General features: G+C 35.0%; 1 protein-coding gene across 2 annotated transcripts in view; it reads right to left on the bottom strand.

The window, feature by feature from the left end:
• LOC136968294 (TBC1 domain family member 2B-like) overlaps positions 1 to 17,448 on the bottom strand; it is a 107,953-nt gene extending 90,505 nt beyond the window's left edge. For both annotated transcript variants that reach the window (XM_067262295.1, XM_067262296.1), the window contains exon 1: positions 16,895 to 17,448. In XM_067262295.1, the coding sequence (XP_067118396.1) occupies positions 16,895 to 17,268 (374 nt within the window). In that variant the 5' untranslated portion in view covers positions 17,269 to 17,448. The remainder of the gene's footprint in view (positions 1 to 16,894) is intronic.
• Positions 17,449 to 18,264: the final 816 nt, after the last annotated feature.

Genomic DNA, 18,264 nt, shown 5'->3' with positions numbered 1-18,264 from the left:
ATCGAGATTATATCTAAATTATTCTATAGAAGATGACTGCGATGATGAAAAAGTGGCAAAGAAGAAAATCAAGCCATAGCTTTAAAAAATCTATGGAAAAATCAATACATAAATATCTCCCAAGAACCTGAAGTGACTTCGTCCAGCCCTAAGACACTAAAAGAAGTTTTTAGTATTAGAGGGTACAAACAGAAAAACAAAAAATTTATAATTATTATTTAATGCTTTAAAGACGATTAAAATCCAGATCAGTAGCAAATGAGAGTTTTTTCTATTTCTGGCAATTTTCTATGCAAAATAAGGACACAGTTAGCAATAGATCTATAGAAGTTCTTTGCTTTCTAAAATCATATTTTATTAGGAAAAATAAGAAATAAAATATTTTGTAGGCATTCATTATTATCCCTTTTCTTTATGGTTTTCTATGGAGTAAATTTTATAGTTTAATGTGATAATCTAGAATTTCCTTTTTTTTTTCTTTTTTGTTTTGTATAGACGTTGGTCATTTTATTTTGTTATATTTTTGAAATGTTATAAATATTAAATAAATTAAAAAGTTTTAAAATAATTTGTAAACATTCCTTATTTCCATTTTGAGGGGGGAGGGAATTCGAAAACCGGTTTCGTAGAAAAGTTGATATTCAAACACCGGTTTTTTAATAAGTCGGTTTTTGTATAAACCCTAGTCCCTCTACAGCCGTATACTATCATCATCATAAACCTGCATCTACCCACTTCTGTGATTACTCCGACAACGTCAACAGTGTCTTCCATAGAGCTAAAACTTAGCACTCAAAGATTCATATTGTAACATAAGGACAAAAAGCAAATCACCAATATTCAAACGTCTTATTAGCGAGGTTGAGGCTGAAGTTTTAAACATGAAAACATGTACATCAGACGTTCGGCACCGCTTTCCTGTAAGCCTAGAAGTTTGACAATGGTGTTTGGAATGTCGAGCATGATTCCACTGACTTTCCAAACGCCATTGTCAAACTTCTAGGCTTACAGGAAAGCAGCGCCAAAAGTCCGACGTACACATTTTCGCGTTCAAAATTTCGGTCTCAACCTCGCTATTAATCGATGTTTATGTTGACCAGTCAGTTAAGACATCTTTATGTTCACAATAATAAGAATTCATATTTTTTAAAACAATGTTTTCAATGTTGCATTTCTGGTCTGATTATGACTTTGTCATTGAATGCTGCTATAATGCAGATATTTGAAGTAAAAAATGCAAAACTGTGATTATATTATAGTGATCGAATGTTACACTATTTTTATTCATTTTTGTAATTTCTTAAACAGTATTTTCATTTGTATGTATTATTTATACTTATGGAGAGGTCTGATATATGTTAGCTAGCATAAATAAAGATATGTATTTAAAACAAATATGCTTTGTACATGATTGTTTTGACTGGATTCATGCTACTTTATAAATATGTTTTTACAAGTATTAGGACTCGATTTTCTTAGTTTACACGTCAATTCGTAATTACATTAACTAGAAAGTAAATTTTAAAAACATTAAAATGTATGAATAATTCTTGATGATAGTTCGTCTAACGACCTCTCGAAGCCTTCTTAGCATTGCTGCTGATTGCAGCCCTCCTAGCGGTAAGCATCCGGATAATAGACACCACCCAAAGCTCAATTGACACACTACATTATTCTAGCCACTGTACTGAAATGCAGTTACATAGATGAGCGGCATGACTGTTGTCATCAGGTAAACTATGATGTACAAGGGCAACACACTACTGATTTGAGATTGATTAAAATTGCAGCCTGGCATTGTGACGAATCCGCAATAATTTTTGCTCATCTCAGATTCCTTTTACATAGAATCGGATTTGCAGGAAAATTATACCAAAAATTTCTCCGTGCTATTAAATACAACTAGGCCTACTGTATAATAAGTCGGCTGTTGTTATACATTGCTCTGTTAAAGGCTGTGAATCTCTAATAAGTATTGTAAAATTCTTAAAAAAAAAAATTGTATTAAAAGGAAACTACATGAACATCTCAAAATAATAAAAATTCCCTTAAATAATAGAATAAATTTAAACAAAGGTTTACAGTTTGACGGCATATGGTAACTTTTAACACTACTGCAATAAAACTGGCCTATGTAAATATCATTTTCTAAGCAGTTTGTCTGTAACAACAGTACAGTGGAGATATGCCTGTAGTTTACTCCCAATCATATACACGTATATGTATAAGATAACATGATGTTATTCCGTAATACTTTAAAGTATCAAACAAATTTTCAGTTTAAATATCAGGTAATTATTACGTCATAAGACTATATTATTCTAATTATAATTGTTATTATACCATAATGATTATTCTAAATGTATAATATTGTAAAAATAGCATAATTTGAGTCTATATTTTGTACTACCAGATATCCTGTAAAGGGGTATAATACCCGAAACGCATATTCTGATCGTTTAAAGTCTATTTTTACACAATATTGCCATTTTTCCTGTATGATAAAGTCCATTATAGCAATTTGATGCTCACATAGAAGACATCAATATAACCAGGTCAAGAAGCTTTTAAATCAACTATATCAAAATTATGATTACATTATGGATTTATAAATTTATTTAAAAGTTTCTTTGAAAAGTTTCTTGCCCACTACATTCCAAATTTGTTTCGATTGAACCTATCAAAATAATTAGAAAATTGTTATTTTTACTTCCCGGGCTGTTATATATAACAAAAAAAAAGTATGTCAATCGGTCAAAAAATGAACCTCCCAAAAACATTTTTACAATTTTGGACTCAAAGGACCATGAAACATCGAGAAATACAAAAAAAAAAAAAAATTAAGGGATAATTTCTGTATATGGGTGTTACTGTGTATGGGGCAGGATTTTGTTCACCCACTTTGAAGCTTAAAAACTCCTGCGCTTTTTGTCGAAAATTTCTGAAATTTTGCAGGGAGGTTTGTGTATTAGGGAAATTCATGCTACTAAATTTTGGTGCTTAGAAGTCAAGGTGTTTATCTCCAGTTGGGTCAAACTTAATGACGATTTTACTCATTATTAACATTTACAGTTTTTTATAAAATCCATCCCTATCCTCAAAATTAAGCTTTTTCCATTTTATAATAGTTAAATAATAAAGTATAGTTAAATATAAAAAGCTTTTTAAATAAAACATAACATCAGATGGTGCACCAAATATTGCCAGGAAAGTTAAGCAACTCATCACTGGATTTTTAAAATGGATTGCATTAATGCATTGATATCTCAATGCAGATAGGAACACCCTAAACGTAGAATTTAAAAAAAACCCAAAGAAAACAAAAACGTCGAGTGTGTTAAATGTTAGGCCTATAAGAAACCAATTTTGTCCATTATTTCACACGTGTAGTCCCTGATTTAATTAGACACTATACACATTATATATACAAGGTAGTGTCAAAAAGCTCCTGGAATCGGTTTATTACTCAAAAGTACAATTGACAAAACAACCAACGTGTCCTTCAAAGTATTGTCCTTCAGACTTTTGCCAATGCTGGTATACATTCTTGGAAGCAGTCTCACAACAGTGCCTACAATGCAGATGTTGCACTCTGTATACCTCATCCACATTCTTGAAGTGGAATTCTTTGAAGGCATCTTTCAACCAGGGGAAGAGATAAAAATTGCACGCGGTCCACCATGAGCATTCATGGCACTGTGTGTTGGCAAACATGATGCATATTCAATTGATCATGAAGGATGGAATGACAACTTCCAACCAAAATTCCAGCTGTATTGGCAATATGCTCAATTGACTGCTGTCTGTCCAACCTCACAATCTTGGTACAATCAACACTTTCTTCTCAGACAATGTCAACGGATGACCACTTCACAAATCATCAGTGATATCTTGTCGTCCCTCACAAAAGCGTTTTTGCCAGTCATAAACTTGAGAATGTTTCATGGCAGATTCAACAGGCATCTTGAAGCATCTTCAAGATCTCAAAGGGTTTTTTCTCCCAATAACACATAAAATTTGATATTTGCATGTTGTTCTTCCACACATTTTTGCCAGACACTGTTTCATGATGTCTCACTAACACAACCTACATGAATGGTAACTGTTGTCATCATTGCAGCAGAGTACAGATTCCTGATATGTTTAGCTAAGACATGCATTACATGTTTCCTTTTTCATTATCTTTAATTGACTAACCCAGCATAATTCCAGGAACTTTTTGAAGCTACCTTGTATACTTATACTTTTACAACACTTTCAGAGAAAAAAAACTTTGCAAGCTAATTGACTATACAAAATAAATATTAAAAAACAAATATAAAAAAGTGTCAATGATAATTAATAACAAACATTTATACTAATTCTAATTAACTGTTTTAAATATTTTTACCTTCAATTTACATATTGTTTAATCAGTGGAAAAATCACTGATTAAATAATAAATTCCAGAAATATATATTACGAATAATTTTTGTTCTATTTTCTTTATTTTCTTAATAATTTTAATATTCTATTCTAAATATCAAAATTATTATATCTTGCAAATAGAGTAGAGCATCGATTATCCGACTTAATTGGGGACTGGGGTTGGTCGGATAACTGAAAAGTCGGATAACCAAAAAGTATGAAAAAATATATTATTAGTATAGTATATTAGGCCTGGTTTAAATACTAGCTTCCCTTTCATGTTCAAGCCAGTGTTGCCAGCTAAAACACGCAAAAAATTTAACAAAAATAATATTAAAGTAGCCAAGACATAGCTAAATATTGTAGCACCACATCACTAGCCGACATTTGAATTTGCCGAATAGAACGCGGGTCGGTTAACCGATGTGACGGTTGATCGGGGGTCGAATAATCGATGCTCTACTGTATTTTATTAATTAATGTATGCAATACTTATGCATTCAAATAGTACCTAATTATGAATAGTGAAATAATAAAAATTACGATCAATTTGCAAACTCATTTTATTTTTCTATCTATCATTTATTAATTTTTTATTTTTAACGATTAAACATTTCAATACAAATAAATGAAAATCAGCATTGAAAATGTAAAACTGACTTCTTTTGGTTTAAAAATTGCTCTGTAATTTCAAAATATAATAGTGTAAAATAAGAAAAATTTATATAAACTTTCTTTGATGAAACTCAACAGAATAAATGTAGCTGATTTCATATAATTTAAAATGTAATGATGAAACATATTTTAAAATTACTCCTCAAGGTTGTCTTCTTTCAATTCTATCTTAAGTTAAAAATTCTGTTAAAATATTACTTATTTGTTAACTATTTGAAAAACTTATAATCCAGGGGTGGGCAAGCAAGAGTTCAGTGGGAGCCAAAATGTAGGTTTTGCAAAATGCATGGGAGCTGCAGTTCTGTACTGTCGTGGCAGATAGTATGGTAATGCGCGCGATTTTATTATATAATATAAAACAAATATTGAATTTTTTAAATAAACATATTTTCACAAAATTATAAAAATAAAATTGTAAAAATAATAATAAAAAACAGAAATTAACACTTTCAGCAAGAGCCGCATTTGCCCATGCCTGTTATAATCTATTGAAATTGAAGACCAGATAGCTGAGGCAGTTAAAGAATGGGAACTCAACCAAATCCTCTGGGAAATTTGGTTGAGAACCTCTGGGAACTCAACCAAATCCAGACAGGTGAAAAGTCTCAGAAATTTTTTATGGGAAGTCTATTCCTGTCCCTTTCCAGCTGGCCTATCCTATTGTAGATCTAGCCAAACCCACGATGTATGGAGAAAAGACCTTCTTAGAGCTCCAGAGTGGAAAGAGTAAAGTAAAAAAAACTATTGAAATTAATTATTAATACATTATTATTCTCTTTCATATATTTCTATCCAAGATTATTAAGAGAATCAGAAAATTTCCATTAGAAATGCAAATAACTTTGTAAGATCCAACTTAAAACAAAGGAAAAATTCAAAATAAAGATTTTTCATCCTGATCGGCCAAGAAGATCATTTTGTATTACTCTAGCATGATTAATTTTATCACAATATAAATAAAATCAAGTATTTAAAATGTCTATTTCATCTTAAATTTACAAATATAAATTTCAAACAACATTATCCCCACATATTCAACTGAAAAAAAATTAATAATCACAATTTGAAAACCATATTTATAGGGGTAGATGTACCAGTTTTGGCCAGTGTAGTACCAGTTCTGGCCAGAAAACAAATTTAACTTAAAAATATAATCACAAATGAAACATACTTTTATTGTTAACTGTGTGAACAGTTAACAATAAAAGTTTGTTTCATTGGACAGATTTGAATATGTGGTGATTATATTTTTAAGTTAAATTTGTTTTCTGACCAGAACTGGTACACTGGCCAAAACTGGTACATCTACCCTATAACAGAAAAAAAATTGATCAGACTATAATTGTGCAGGCATAAACAATAATAATCCTTGGATAATAATACTTTGTGAAGCAGCTCTGTCCAGAATGAAATCTTTAAAAAATATTAGGATATTCACAAAAATAGATGAAAACGAGCAATTATTTATTGTGACATCACCACAATGCTAGGCTGCAATTTTTAATCATATTTTTAATTTATTTCATTTAAAATATATGCTCGCCACCTCAAATTAGTAGTGTCTTGCCCCTGTACATCATACTTTTCCATTAGCAATGGAGTTGTGCCAATCATCTACCTCCTTTCAAGGAAAAATATTTTGAATTGAAATAATGTGACTTCTGGTTTGCATCAGAAGTTTGTATATAGTTAGTTGGAGCCTCCTGCCCCTTATCTTTCTATATCTGGTCTTGACTTTCATGTATCTAACATCATTCTTTAGTTTAAGGAAAGACAGATGGACAATAGTGGGAATTTATAGGTCCATAACTTTTTCAAATTGCGGCCTAATAAATTTTCTATTAAAAATATTGTATTTATTGAGATATTCAAAATGTAATATGTAAAAATTATAAACTGATTTAAAACAAAAAGTCTGAATTTTAAATAAATTTATTTCTCAAATTTTGTTAATAATTTCAAAAATCTTTATTCCTTTCACAAGTGGATTTTGTAAAGTTAAGAAAGAAGACATGAATAGCATTTATGAAAATACAGTCGACTCCGCATAAGTCGACACCCGGATAACTTGTCACCGTAGGTTAATTAGTCAATTTTCTGTGGTCCCGGCTGACTTACATAGGCAATAATGTTATTAAGCTTAAAAAACTCGGTTTACTTGACATCATTTAACTCATCACCACTGGATAAATCAACATACTTTATAGAATTCTGATAAGTCGACTCCCCCCTGAAAAATAAGTTCACACCACACAGCTTATTGTATGGTGTAAACTCATTTTTTCAGAAGGGGAGTCGACTTATCAGCATTCTAAAAAGTGTGAAACAGAAAAAGTATGTTGATTTATCCAGTGGTGAAGAGTTAAATGATGTCAAGTAAACTGAGTTTTTTAAGCTTAATAACATTAATGCCTATGTAAGTCGGCCGGGACCACAAAAAATTTACTACGTAACCGACGAGTGACGAGTTATCCGGGTGTCGACTTATGTGGAGTCGACTGTATTTAGAAATTTTCTCTGATATGAATGCAATTTAGAATTCTAATGACCATAACATTGAACTAATTGGCAAGTCATATTATAATCAAACCAAATACGATATTTAACTGGTTCTGGCTAGTTTTATTAAAAATATTTTCTTGAATCTTCAAATATTATGTCCACTTTTTAAAAAATTAAGTGTAAAAAGGAATTTTAAAAGTTTTAAAATATATCTCAGATTTTCTGTATGATAATTCTGTATTACAACTTGTAACCATAATCTTATTATTAATTTTATTTTTCTGGCTACTATATTCTAGAAAATCTTCAAAATACTAATAAAATAGTGACCACTGATGAAGTAAAACTCATCTACAGCAGACCAGATAGCCAAAGGTAGTCAATGCACAATCTACTACTGTGGAGAACCTAGTATCAAATCTGGGCAGGTCAAAACATCCCAAAAATTTTTCAGGGAGGTAGTTTGGTCCCAGATAGGTTGCCCTCACCATCTGGCTGCCCCACTATGGACTTAGCTGAACTTCCTGAGTCTGAAAAAAAGATCCTCTTAGTATCTACAATATGAAAAAAAGTATATTACTTAGCATACTTATGTACAGATAATCCACAGATTAAATGCACAAAATTGTTTAAAAATTAATTTGATGAGTGTGGATTAAGCGATTTGATAGTTATATGCCAATTTTAAATTGCAATTAAAAACTTATCAAACAATTTTTCCTTTTTATGTCACCAAGAGCATCTTGGAGCTCATACATATTCACAATTTTTTTCCAAAACAACCACCAAGAAATGTACAGTATATGCATACTTCATCTTTAGCTTTCTCCAATTCAGTTTTTGTATACATGATCTGTACCTTTATTATTGTTATACATTGTTGAATGAATAAAAGCTTATTTTTACAAGTTCACTAATAATTTGTAGTGGACAGAATCATTAATTAAAAATTTTATAGTTTACTGTTTCATTTCAGCTAGTTTATAATTACAAGAAATTTGTCACAAAACATATAACGTCAGGGCAATCAAGTGCTGGTATAGAGAAAAGGGTTAGAGTAAATCTTTTTTTACCTCTTATTGGAGCCCTTTAGCCATTTTTTTTATTTTTTTGAACACATGAAGTACATAAAATGTTTTTTTTTTATTAATAAAAAGCAGTCTTAAAGATTTTATTTTTTGTAAGTAAAAATAACATTAATTTTATAGGGGTAAGAACTGCTACGAGTTCCTAAGTTTTCTCTGTGATCAGAAAAAATCCTTACCTCCCACTACCCTCTTGACAACACTGCATATAGTGTCATTTTTTACTTACAAAAAAAAAAAAAAAGAAAAAATAGAGAACCACACTATCAGATAGCAACATTAGACAATTTAATATTAATTTTATGTGATTTCTTAATTTTATAGATATAGACCTATAAGTGGCTAACTCTAAATTTTGCAGATTTTCAATAATGGAGTATTCCTATTATATCCAACACATTCTATTTGGGACCATAAGCAAATATGTTAAATTTCAAACAGTTAGGCCTAGAAAAAATAGCAAATGTTGGTCCAGTTTTCTGAAAATTATAGTTAGCATCTTACTGTTCTATATTCATGATTTATTCTTAATTATGTGTTAGATTTTCCTTCAATAGCTTTCTTCAGCTTTTTTCTTCGAACTTTAATGCAGTCATTCAATGATTCATGCATGAATCTGTGATCAGGAATATATAATATGAAAAAGTCAGTCTTATGGTGAGTGATCAAGCACACTATATACTTTCCAACAAGTAAAGACCATGTACCCCAACCTCAATCATGTGACATGTATTGCATATGAACTACACTGTATTGATAAAGATATCAGAGAGGAATAGAGTAAATGACTTCATTGCTGCTCTGAAGAAGATTCTTGTAAAAACCCCTAATCATTAAGTTTTGTACCAAGAAGTCACTGGGCTTCATCTACCACAATTCTCTGTCAAACCTGGTGGAGTACAGTAGAGCATCAATTATCCGACTCAATTGGGGACTGAGGTTGGTCGGATAACTGAAAAAACGGATAACCGAAAAGTATGAAAAAATACATTATTAGTATAGTGTATTAGTATATTAGTATATCCCATGTAATAAGCATATCAGTATATCGCTATTAACCTACTTCGCGTTGAATTTTCATCAATGTTAAGCCTAACAATTTTTTTTTAAAATAATAATCACCGTTAAATTGCTATAAGTGCTGGTACTTGCCTGATATGATTCAGAATTTGGAAGAAGATACAGAGGAGGAGGAACAGAGGAAGATATTGATGACTAAGAGTGACAACCTTGATGGATTTGCCAAAGCCAAATTTGAATTAAATTTGAGGAGAAATCCGGATGTGCAAACTTTTTCAACTTCAACCGAACTCCAATTCCAAGTGCTTACAAGATATACTCCATTGATTTCAGTTATGTTGAACAGAGTTTCTGCACAAACAAAGATCTCCCGAGCTTAAAACACCAGTGACTTACTTTCAAAAACTTAAAAACATAGAAATGTGCTTAATCCAATATAACAAATCATTTAAAACCGAGTAAATGTTCAAAATTGCTTCTTGCAATGCCAAAAAGTTCAAGAAAAATATTAACACTGTCTATAGTGTGTAAAGGAGTCAATGTCCGATCATTAATTCTTGTTTTGGGGCGTTATTTTTATTTTGTTCTTTTCTTTTTCTTGGTTCCTTTTTTTTGTTGTTACGGACAAACTCCCAAGCACCAATGACCAAAAGAACAAAAAAAAAAAACAAAAATTTTTAACTTAGTTTGCATCGTTGCCCGATCCTGGAACATCATCCTATGTAAATTAGACAGTGCGGAGCTACACTGGATGAACAATTAAAAGCGGAACAGCCAGGACCAAAAGGAGAGAGAGCTTCAGGTGACCAAGGTGGTAAACGTCAGTGATAAGTTTGAGGAAATTGTGTTTGGCTGTACACTATTTATAGCTTGAGGAGGAGATAAAACGTTTTCTTTATTATGAGAAAGCTGTACAAGATTTTGATATTGTCTGTGGTTTGTGGAAATTATTAGTTTTAAATAAAGTCCTGGTCTGGTACTTGCCTCATTATTATGTAACCTATTGTTGTTTCCGAAAACGGTGAGTTACATAACTGGCGCCCGAACAGGGACCTTTATTGGTCATAAGAAAGTTCTTTTTGAGTTTATTTCAGATCGAACCGCTAGTGTAATTGTTTTGTGTGGACGAGAAAATAATGTCTAAGGAAGATTCCATTACTCGTGAAGAGTTCAGGACTTTACAAAACCAGCTGACAACGTTATCGCAGCAAGTCGCTGCACTGACGCAAAGCATGGCAAGTATCGCTTCTGCCTTATCTTTTAAGCAGGCGGAGCCGCCAGCCGAGAACCGACCCGATCCCAGGGAAGTGAGCCAAACCAGTCCGGGGGGAAGCATTCCCAATAGGCCGCCAACAGGTACATCTACTCCCCTCCCACCAGTGACACCAAATACCTCGGTGGTGATTGTCAATGCTCAACCTACGCCATCTAAAACATTTAACGGGACATCTGAATACCCGGCGGCCGACTTTATCCAAGATATGGAACAATATTTTTTCGTTAATCAGGTCTCAGCTAATCGTTGGGTTGATACAGCCGCCTTCTTATTAGAGGGTTCTCCAGCTAAATGGTGGAGAAACGATGGACGGAAAAGAGTAGGTAATAGCTGGCCTCTCTTTTCCCATTTACTTAAAGAATTGTATTCTCCTCTTACAGACGAAGTCGCTCTAGCAAAGAAATTATTCAGCCAATCGTATGATGGTATGTCTGGTGTCGAACAGTACATTTGGGACACTGTTCAGCTGTACCGTGCGTGGAAACCCTACTCCAGGGACGAAGAAATCGTCCAATGTATAACGACTCAAATGCCTTTAAATTTACGTGAGTATCTAGAAATTAGACATTGTTATTCTATTAATGACTTAGTGCGAACTGCCAAGGAGTACGAATTTCGGAGAAAGCCGACCAGTCACCGATCTGCGGAACGAACCGATAATTCGAGAGAAAGTTTACCTGAACGCGCACTAACTCAACCCCTTAGTGCGGAAAGAAAGCCTCAGACGACCCATAGAGTTCCGGTACGATGTTATACTTGTGGAATTACTGGGCATTATTCAAGGAACTGCCCCCAAAATAAGCGAGCCGGATACCAAACAGTTCCGAAAACGTCTGACCCTATACAGGACCAAGGTAAAAGGGGAACCCGGAAGTTAAACTAATACCGAGGCCAAGAAGGGGGGCTTGGTCCTCGAGGTATGAAAAATCCTCTCAACTGGGGCTAATACTAAAAACTAAAACAAACTTACCAGGACTAACATTGATTATTAACGATATAATGACTAGTGCTAGAATTGACACTGGTGCGGACCATTCGTTAATAAGTGCGGACATATGGCGCCAAATTATTCGAAAATCCCCGGGGATAATTCTTCGCCCAGGCCCTGATATTAAATTAGCCATAAAGGGCAGGTATTATAAAACAAAGGGCAGATTTGTGGCCAACCTTCGATTAAATGGCACCTTATTGTCCCATGAACTCGTTGTGATTGACGGACTTTTACTTCCATGCCTGCTCGGAAGAGACTTCCTACAGAAATATAAGGCAGTGTTGGATTTTAGTAACTCAGAAATGGAAATTACTATCCCCGAGACAGGGGTAGGGATTAAATACAACTTAAAGGAATTGCAGACGCCATTGAAAGGAGAAGAGTTAACAAAACTAAAAACTGTTTTGAATAAATTCTCACATATTTTTAGTGACCACCCTGGACTCACCAACTACGTAGAACATGCCATCGAGACGGGGGATGCCCCTCCAGTTTCGAGCAGACCGTATAGGTATTCGCCTGTAAAGCAAAAAGAAATGCAAAGGCAAATAGCAGAAATGCTAAAAGAAGGGATAATCAGACCTTCCAATTCGCCATGGGCGTCGCCTGTAGTGATGGTGAAGAAGAAGACGGGAGACTGGAGACTGTGTGTAGATTATCGTAAGTTAAATAGTATAACAGTAACAGATAGATTTCCTTTACCTATCATTTCAGATTTGTTGAAGTCGCTAAAAAAGGCCAAATTCATTACTACACTGGATTTGTCGTCAGGGTACTGGCAAGTACCGGTAAAAGAGGGCGATAGGGCCAAGACAAGCTTCATTACTAGCGAAGGACTCTACGAGTTTTTAGTAATGCCATTCGGATTAAAAAACGCACCGGCAACTTTTCAACGCCTGATGAATAAAATCCTGAATGGAATGAGGTCCCGCTATTGCGAGGTATATTTAGATGACATAATTATCTACTCGTCTACCTTTTCAGACCACCTTCAACACCTTGAGAACGTTCTGCGGCGACTGTCGGAGGCAGGCCTGACAATCAAACTAACCAAAAGTCATTTTTGTCGACCCGATGTACATTACTTAGGGTTCCATGTAACTGAAAAAGGGTTGTCCACAGACCAAGGTAAGGTGGAAGCAGTCAGACAATTTCCACAACCTAACAACACGAAGCAGCTAAGCACGTTTTTAGGTATGTGTAGTTGGTACAGCCGCTTTATTCCACATTATGCAACTATAGCCGAACCACTGTACTGTCTGCGACGAAAACGTATCAAATGGAATTGGAGTCCCGACTGTGAGAAATCCTTCCAATTATTAAAAGAGCACCTTATAACTGCTCCTGTTTTACAGCTACCTGAACCCAACGTCCCATTTGTACTCTACACCGATGCCAGCACCGTAGGACTTGGAGCTGTCCTCTGTCAAGACCGCCCCATAGCCTATGCAAGCCGAACCCTTCAGAAAGCTGAGAGAAATTATACAACAACCGAATTGGAATGCCTCGCCATCGTTTGGGCTGTGGAAAAGTTCCGCGAATACCTTGATGGGACGGACTTCACGGTAGTTACCGATCACGCAGCTCTGCGATGGCTACAGAGTTCGAAAAATCTTTCAGGTAGGCTAATGAGGTGGGCATTACGCCTACAAGAATTTAACTTTTCTATTAGACACAGGGGTGGCAAAGATAACCAGCTTCCGGATGCTTTATCTCGCTTACCACTCGAAGCGGACAATGTAAAGGAAACGGATCTTTCTACGAAGTTATTAACCATCGTGAGTATAACTAATAGAGAGGAAATAATCCAGGCACAGCGAAACGACGCCGAATGGAAAGAGTTGTATAAATACTTACAGGAGGGGGATTTACCCTCAGATCCAAAACTGGCATCCGAATTAATTGGTAAGTCACGACACTATGAAATTATTGATGATTTATTACATTACCATCGTAGGAAGAACGACAGAGGATGCCCGCGACCCGTAATTCCAAAGGCACTCAGGCCTGCAGTATTAAATGAATTACATGATCATCCGACGGCAGGGCACCTCGGATCGAGAAAAACGGTCAAAAAAATCGGGCAAAGATGTTATTGGCCCGGTATGAATAAGGAGATTAAACAATATGTATCCAGCTGCCACACCTGCCAAACTACTAAATGGATACAACAAAAACCTGCAGGGTTCCTGCAAAGTACGAAAACGTCAGAGCCAGGGGAGAAAGTAGGTATTGACATAGTAGGACCATATCCTAGATCTAAAAGAGGTAATGCCTATATGCTCGTAATAGTTGATTACTTTAGCAAATGGGTGGAATTATTCCCACTAAAAGACATTACAGCACCTACTGTTGTAAATTGTTTTGTTAATGAATTTTGTTGCCGATACGGCATGCCGAAAAATCTAGTATCCGACAACGGACCCCAATTCATCTCAAGACTTATGAGTGAGGTATGTGAGAAACTAGCTATAAACCACATATTAACTACTCCTTATCACCCACAGTCGAACTTCACGGAGCGAGTGAATAGAACCTTAGGCAGAATGATCGCAGCATACGTAAAGAAAAACCATAGGGATTGGGATCTACACCTCCAGAAGTTAGCTCTTGCTGTACGTACCAGTGTACAAGATTCTACGAAATTTACACCCTCGAAATTACACCTCGGCAGAGACATAACACTTCCTTGGGATCGTCTCATAAATCTGCCTAACCAACCTCAAAGTGTAGAAGAAAAATATGACGAACTTCAAAAGATTCTAGAACAAGCACAGAGAAACATAAGAAAGGCTCAACGCCAACAAGAAAGAACGTATAATCTAAGACGGCAGCCACTCTCATATAAGGTGGGTACACCTGTATTATTAAAAACTCATCCAATTTCTTGTTCTCCCAAACGTTTTAGTGCAAAATTTGCCCCGAAATGGTCTGGACCTTATGAAATTTCCAAGGTGATATCGCCATTAGTCTACGAACTACAGGACCCCGCTACAGGAGCCAAACATGGACGACATCATATATCAAACCTTAAGAAATACAACTTATTTCCAACCGTATCACCAGTTCCTCTTGATCAGACGTCACCAGCACCCCGACGACTCCGGCCCCGAAAGAAAATAGACTACCGACAGACTGCCAAACGGAGGTCTAAGAAATGAATAAAGAAAACAATAGCACCGATAATGGTTACAATTTATTGTCAATCATCGATGTTAGGAAACTGTAAATCTCCTCCTCATCGACAAATATCTACAACAACAGCTTTATTACCAATATTACGGCACCAGGACGGGCACCCTTACTGGTATATAATATTTTTCAAACCCTATAAAAGAAATATCCAGTATTTCTTTTTTTTTAAGAGGGGAGGGGTGTAAAGGAGTCAATGTCCGATCATTAATTCTTGTTTTGGGGCGTTATTTTTATTTTGTTCTTTTCTTTTTCTTGGTTCCTTTTTTTTGTTGTTACGGACAAACTCCCAAGCACCAATGACCAAAAGAACAAAAAAAAACAAAAATTTTTAACTTAGTTTGCATCGTTGCCCGATCCTGGAACATCATCCTATGTAAATTAGACAGTGCGGAGCTACACTGGATGAACAATTAAAAGCGGAACAGCCAGGACCAAAAGGAGAGAGAGCTTCAGGTGACCAAGGTGGTAAACGTCAGTGATAAGTTCGAGGAAATTGTGTTTGGCTGTACACTATTTATAGCTTGAGGAGGAGATAAAACGTTTTCTTTATTATGAGAAAGCTGTACAAGATTTTGATATTGTCTGTGGTTTGTGGAAATTATTAGTTTTAAATAAAGTCCTGGTCTGGTACTTGCCTCATTATTATGTAACCTATTGTTGTTTCCGAAGACGGTGAGTTACAAGTGTTAATATTTTTCATTAATAGACAGTGTTAATATTTTTCTACGTAGATGTCATGTGTACCTCCTAAATACATTTACTTTATGATTTGCTAGTGTTGGATTAAGAATGTTTGTGTAACTAGTTTAGACCCGAATAAATGCATTCCGTCGGCACCATTTTGCATATTTTTTCCAGAACCTTTCTTCCCCTTTTCGACCATAATTTTGCACCTTAAAATCAATTCTATAAAATTATTACATTCAATCTAATATTGTCATCATTTGTTAAATCAGTTAATGTTACCCTAGGTATCAAAGATGGCAACTCGTCTCCGATCCCAGCAATCAGAAGACAGGGAACAGTGGGGACGCACATTCTAACCTAACCTAACCTAACCTATTCTAATAAATTGCCATAATTACAGTAGAGCATCGATTATCCGACTTAATTGGGGACTGGGGTTGGTTGGATAACTGAAAAGTCGAATAACCGAAAAGTATGAAAAAATACATTATTAGTATAGTGTATTAGGCCTGGTTTAAATACTAGCCTCTCTTTCATGGTCGAGCCAGTGCTGCCAGCTAAAACATGCAAAAATTTAACAAAAATAATATTAAAGTAGCCAAGACATAACCAAATATTGCAGCGCCACATCACTAGCGGACATTTGATTTTGCCGACTAGAACGTGGTCGGTTAACCAATAAGTTGGTTAATCGGGGATCGGATAATCGATGCTCTACTGTATTAGAATAGGTTAGGTTAGGTTAGAACATGCGTCCCCACTGTTTTTTTTCTTCTGATTGCTGGGATTGAAGATGAGCCACCATCTCGATACCTAGAGTAACATTAACCGTTAAATCTATAATTCTCAAGTAATAAATGTTTTTAAACATATCTTGCCTTTTGCAAGCCGAAACAGCTAAACATTAAATGCTAATTATTCAGCAATATTCTTTAATAAAAAAAAACAACCTCAACGGCTTAGCCTGTAGTGGAAATAAATCAACACGGATCTGACAGATTATATGAATAAAAGCAACATAATTATATTTTGTTTAATAAAACATCTGATACTTACTGTATACTAAACAATCCTGGTTTTTCCTTATTAGTCGGATCGAAATGGAATGTTGCCCTACTTATATCAATTTCTCCTAAAGACAACGAGTCATTTGGTGAGCGGTAATAATATAATCTACAAGTATTTTCAGAGAAAACAAACCAACGACGTCTGAATGTCTTGATAATTCCTTTCGATTTAAATTTATTTAAATATCCACAAAGTCTCGAATAACTTTTATCAGCAGTAGTGACAGTTTGACTATTGTCGGCACTCACAGTTTCGGCAACAATAGTTTTTTTCGTATCACTTTCAGCATTTTCTTCTTCCGTTTCATTAGCAGACACATTATTTCCTGAAGCATCATTTATAGATTCGATAGAACTCGCCATTTCTTACTTAAAATAAATTTTATTAAATTTTAATCATATTCAAATAATTAATTAACATCCAAAGTGATTACTTCGCAAATATATATATATAAAACTTATCACAAATTAAAATAACGATGGTATTTTAATCCTGTTTACATCTAATGTATCCATGCGTAACACCACCCTACCGAATGAAAATGACAACGAACGAGAATGAAGCGCCATATATCTTACTGCAAAATACTCTAAATGAACCTAATATTGTTTAATTATTTATTTTAATTATCAAAAGCATCAGTTTTAAATAGTTTTTTTAAAACATTTTTTAAAGTCAATGAAATATTTTTTTATTTTTTGGCAATTCCTATCTTGTATTTTTTTTCGCTCTGTGAGCACTAAGATGGCTTTTTTAAGAGATTATAGGGGAAGCGCATTATAGATTCGACCAGACCCACAATAAAGAGGCTGGGTGGTGATGGAGTCCTGATATATCCAGACGTAGTACCTACAGAATAATTCCAGGGGTTTTTCGACTTATCCGGAATCATTCCCGGATTTTTCAGAGCGGTAGACTGCAACCTTAACTGCTGAGCCAACCGGTTGTCACCCACGATGGGTATGAAAAAACGGCTCTCTTAATATCTATAAGCACGCAGAGACGGCCGGATGCGAGCGGTTAACGCGCTCTGGGAAACCAGAAAATGAATGAGTCTGAACGGGTCGAAAAACCCGAGGAATTTGTCGGGGATTGTCTGTCTTGGATATGTTGGATTCCGTCCCCCATATCACCCGGCTGCCCCATTGTGGACCCTGGCCAAACTCACGAGGAGCTTGACTAAAAGACCGTCTTAGTGCCCACAGGACGGAAAGAAACCAAAGAAAAAACATCCATCCTAGGTTCGACTAGGCATACAATTGGGCGAATGGATTGCGATGCCTGGCCCGACGTATCCAGGACTTACACCGATAAAAAATTTCGGAAGACGACTCGCCCACATCTCCTTTCGAATACAC

The sequence above is a fragment of the Centruroides vittatus genome, unplaced genomic scaffold (assembly GCF_030686945.1).
Source record: "Centruroides vittatus isolate TY-2023 unplaced genomic scaffold, ASM3068694v2 contig_1427, whole genome shotgun sequence".
Classification (NCBI taxonomy): domain Eukaryota; kingdom Metazoa; phylum Arthropoda; class Arachnida; order Scorpiones; family Buthidae; genus Centruroides; species Centruroides vittatus.
Note: the sequence above shows the minus strand (reverse complement) of the source record. Positions and strands in the feature narration are given on the sequence as shown.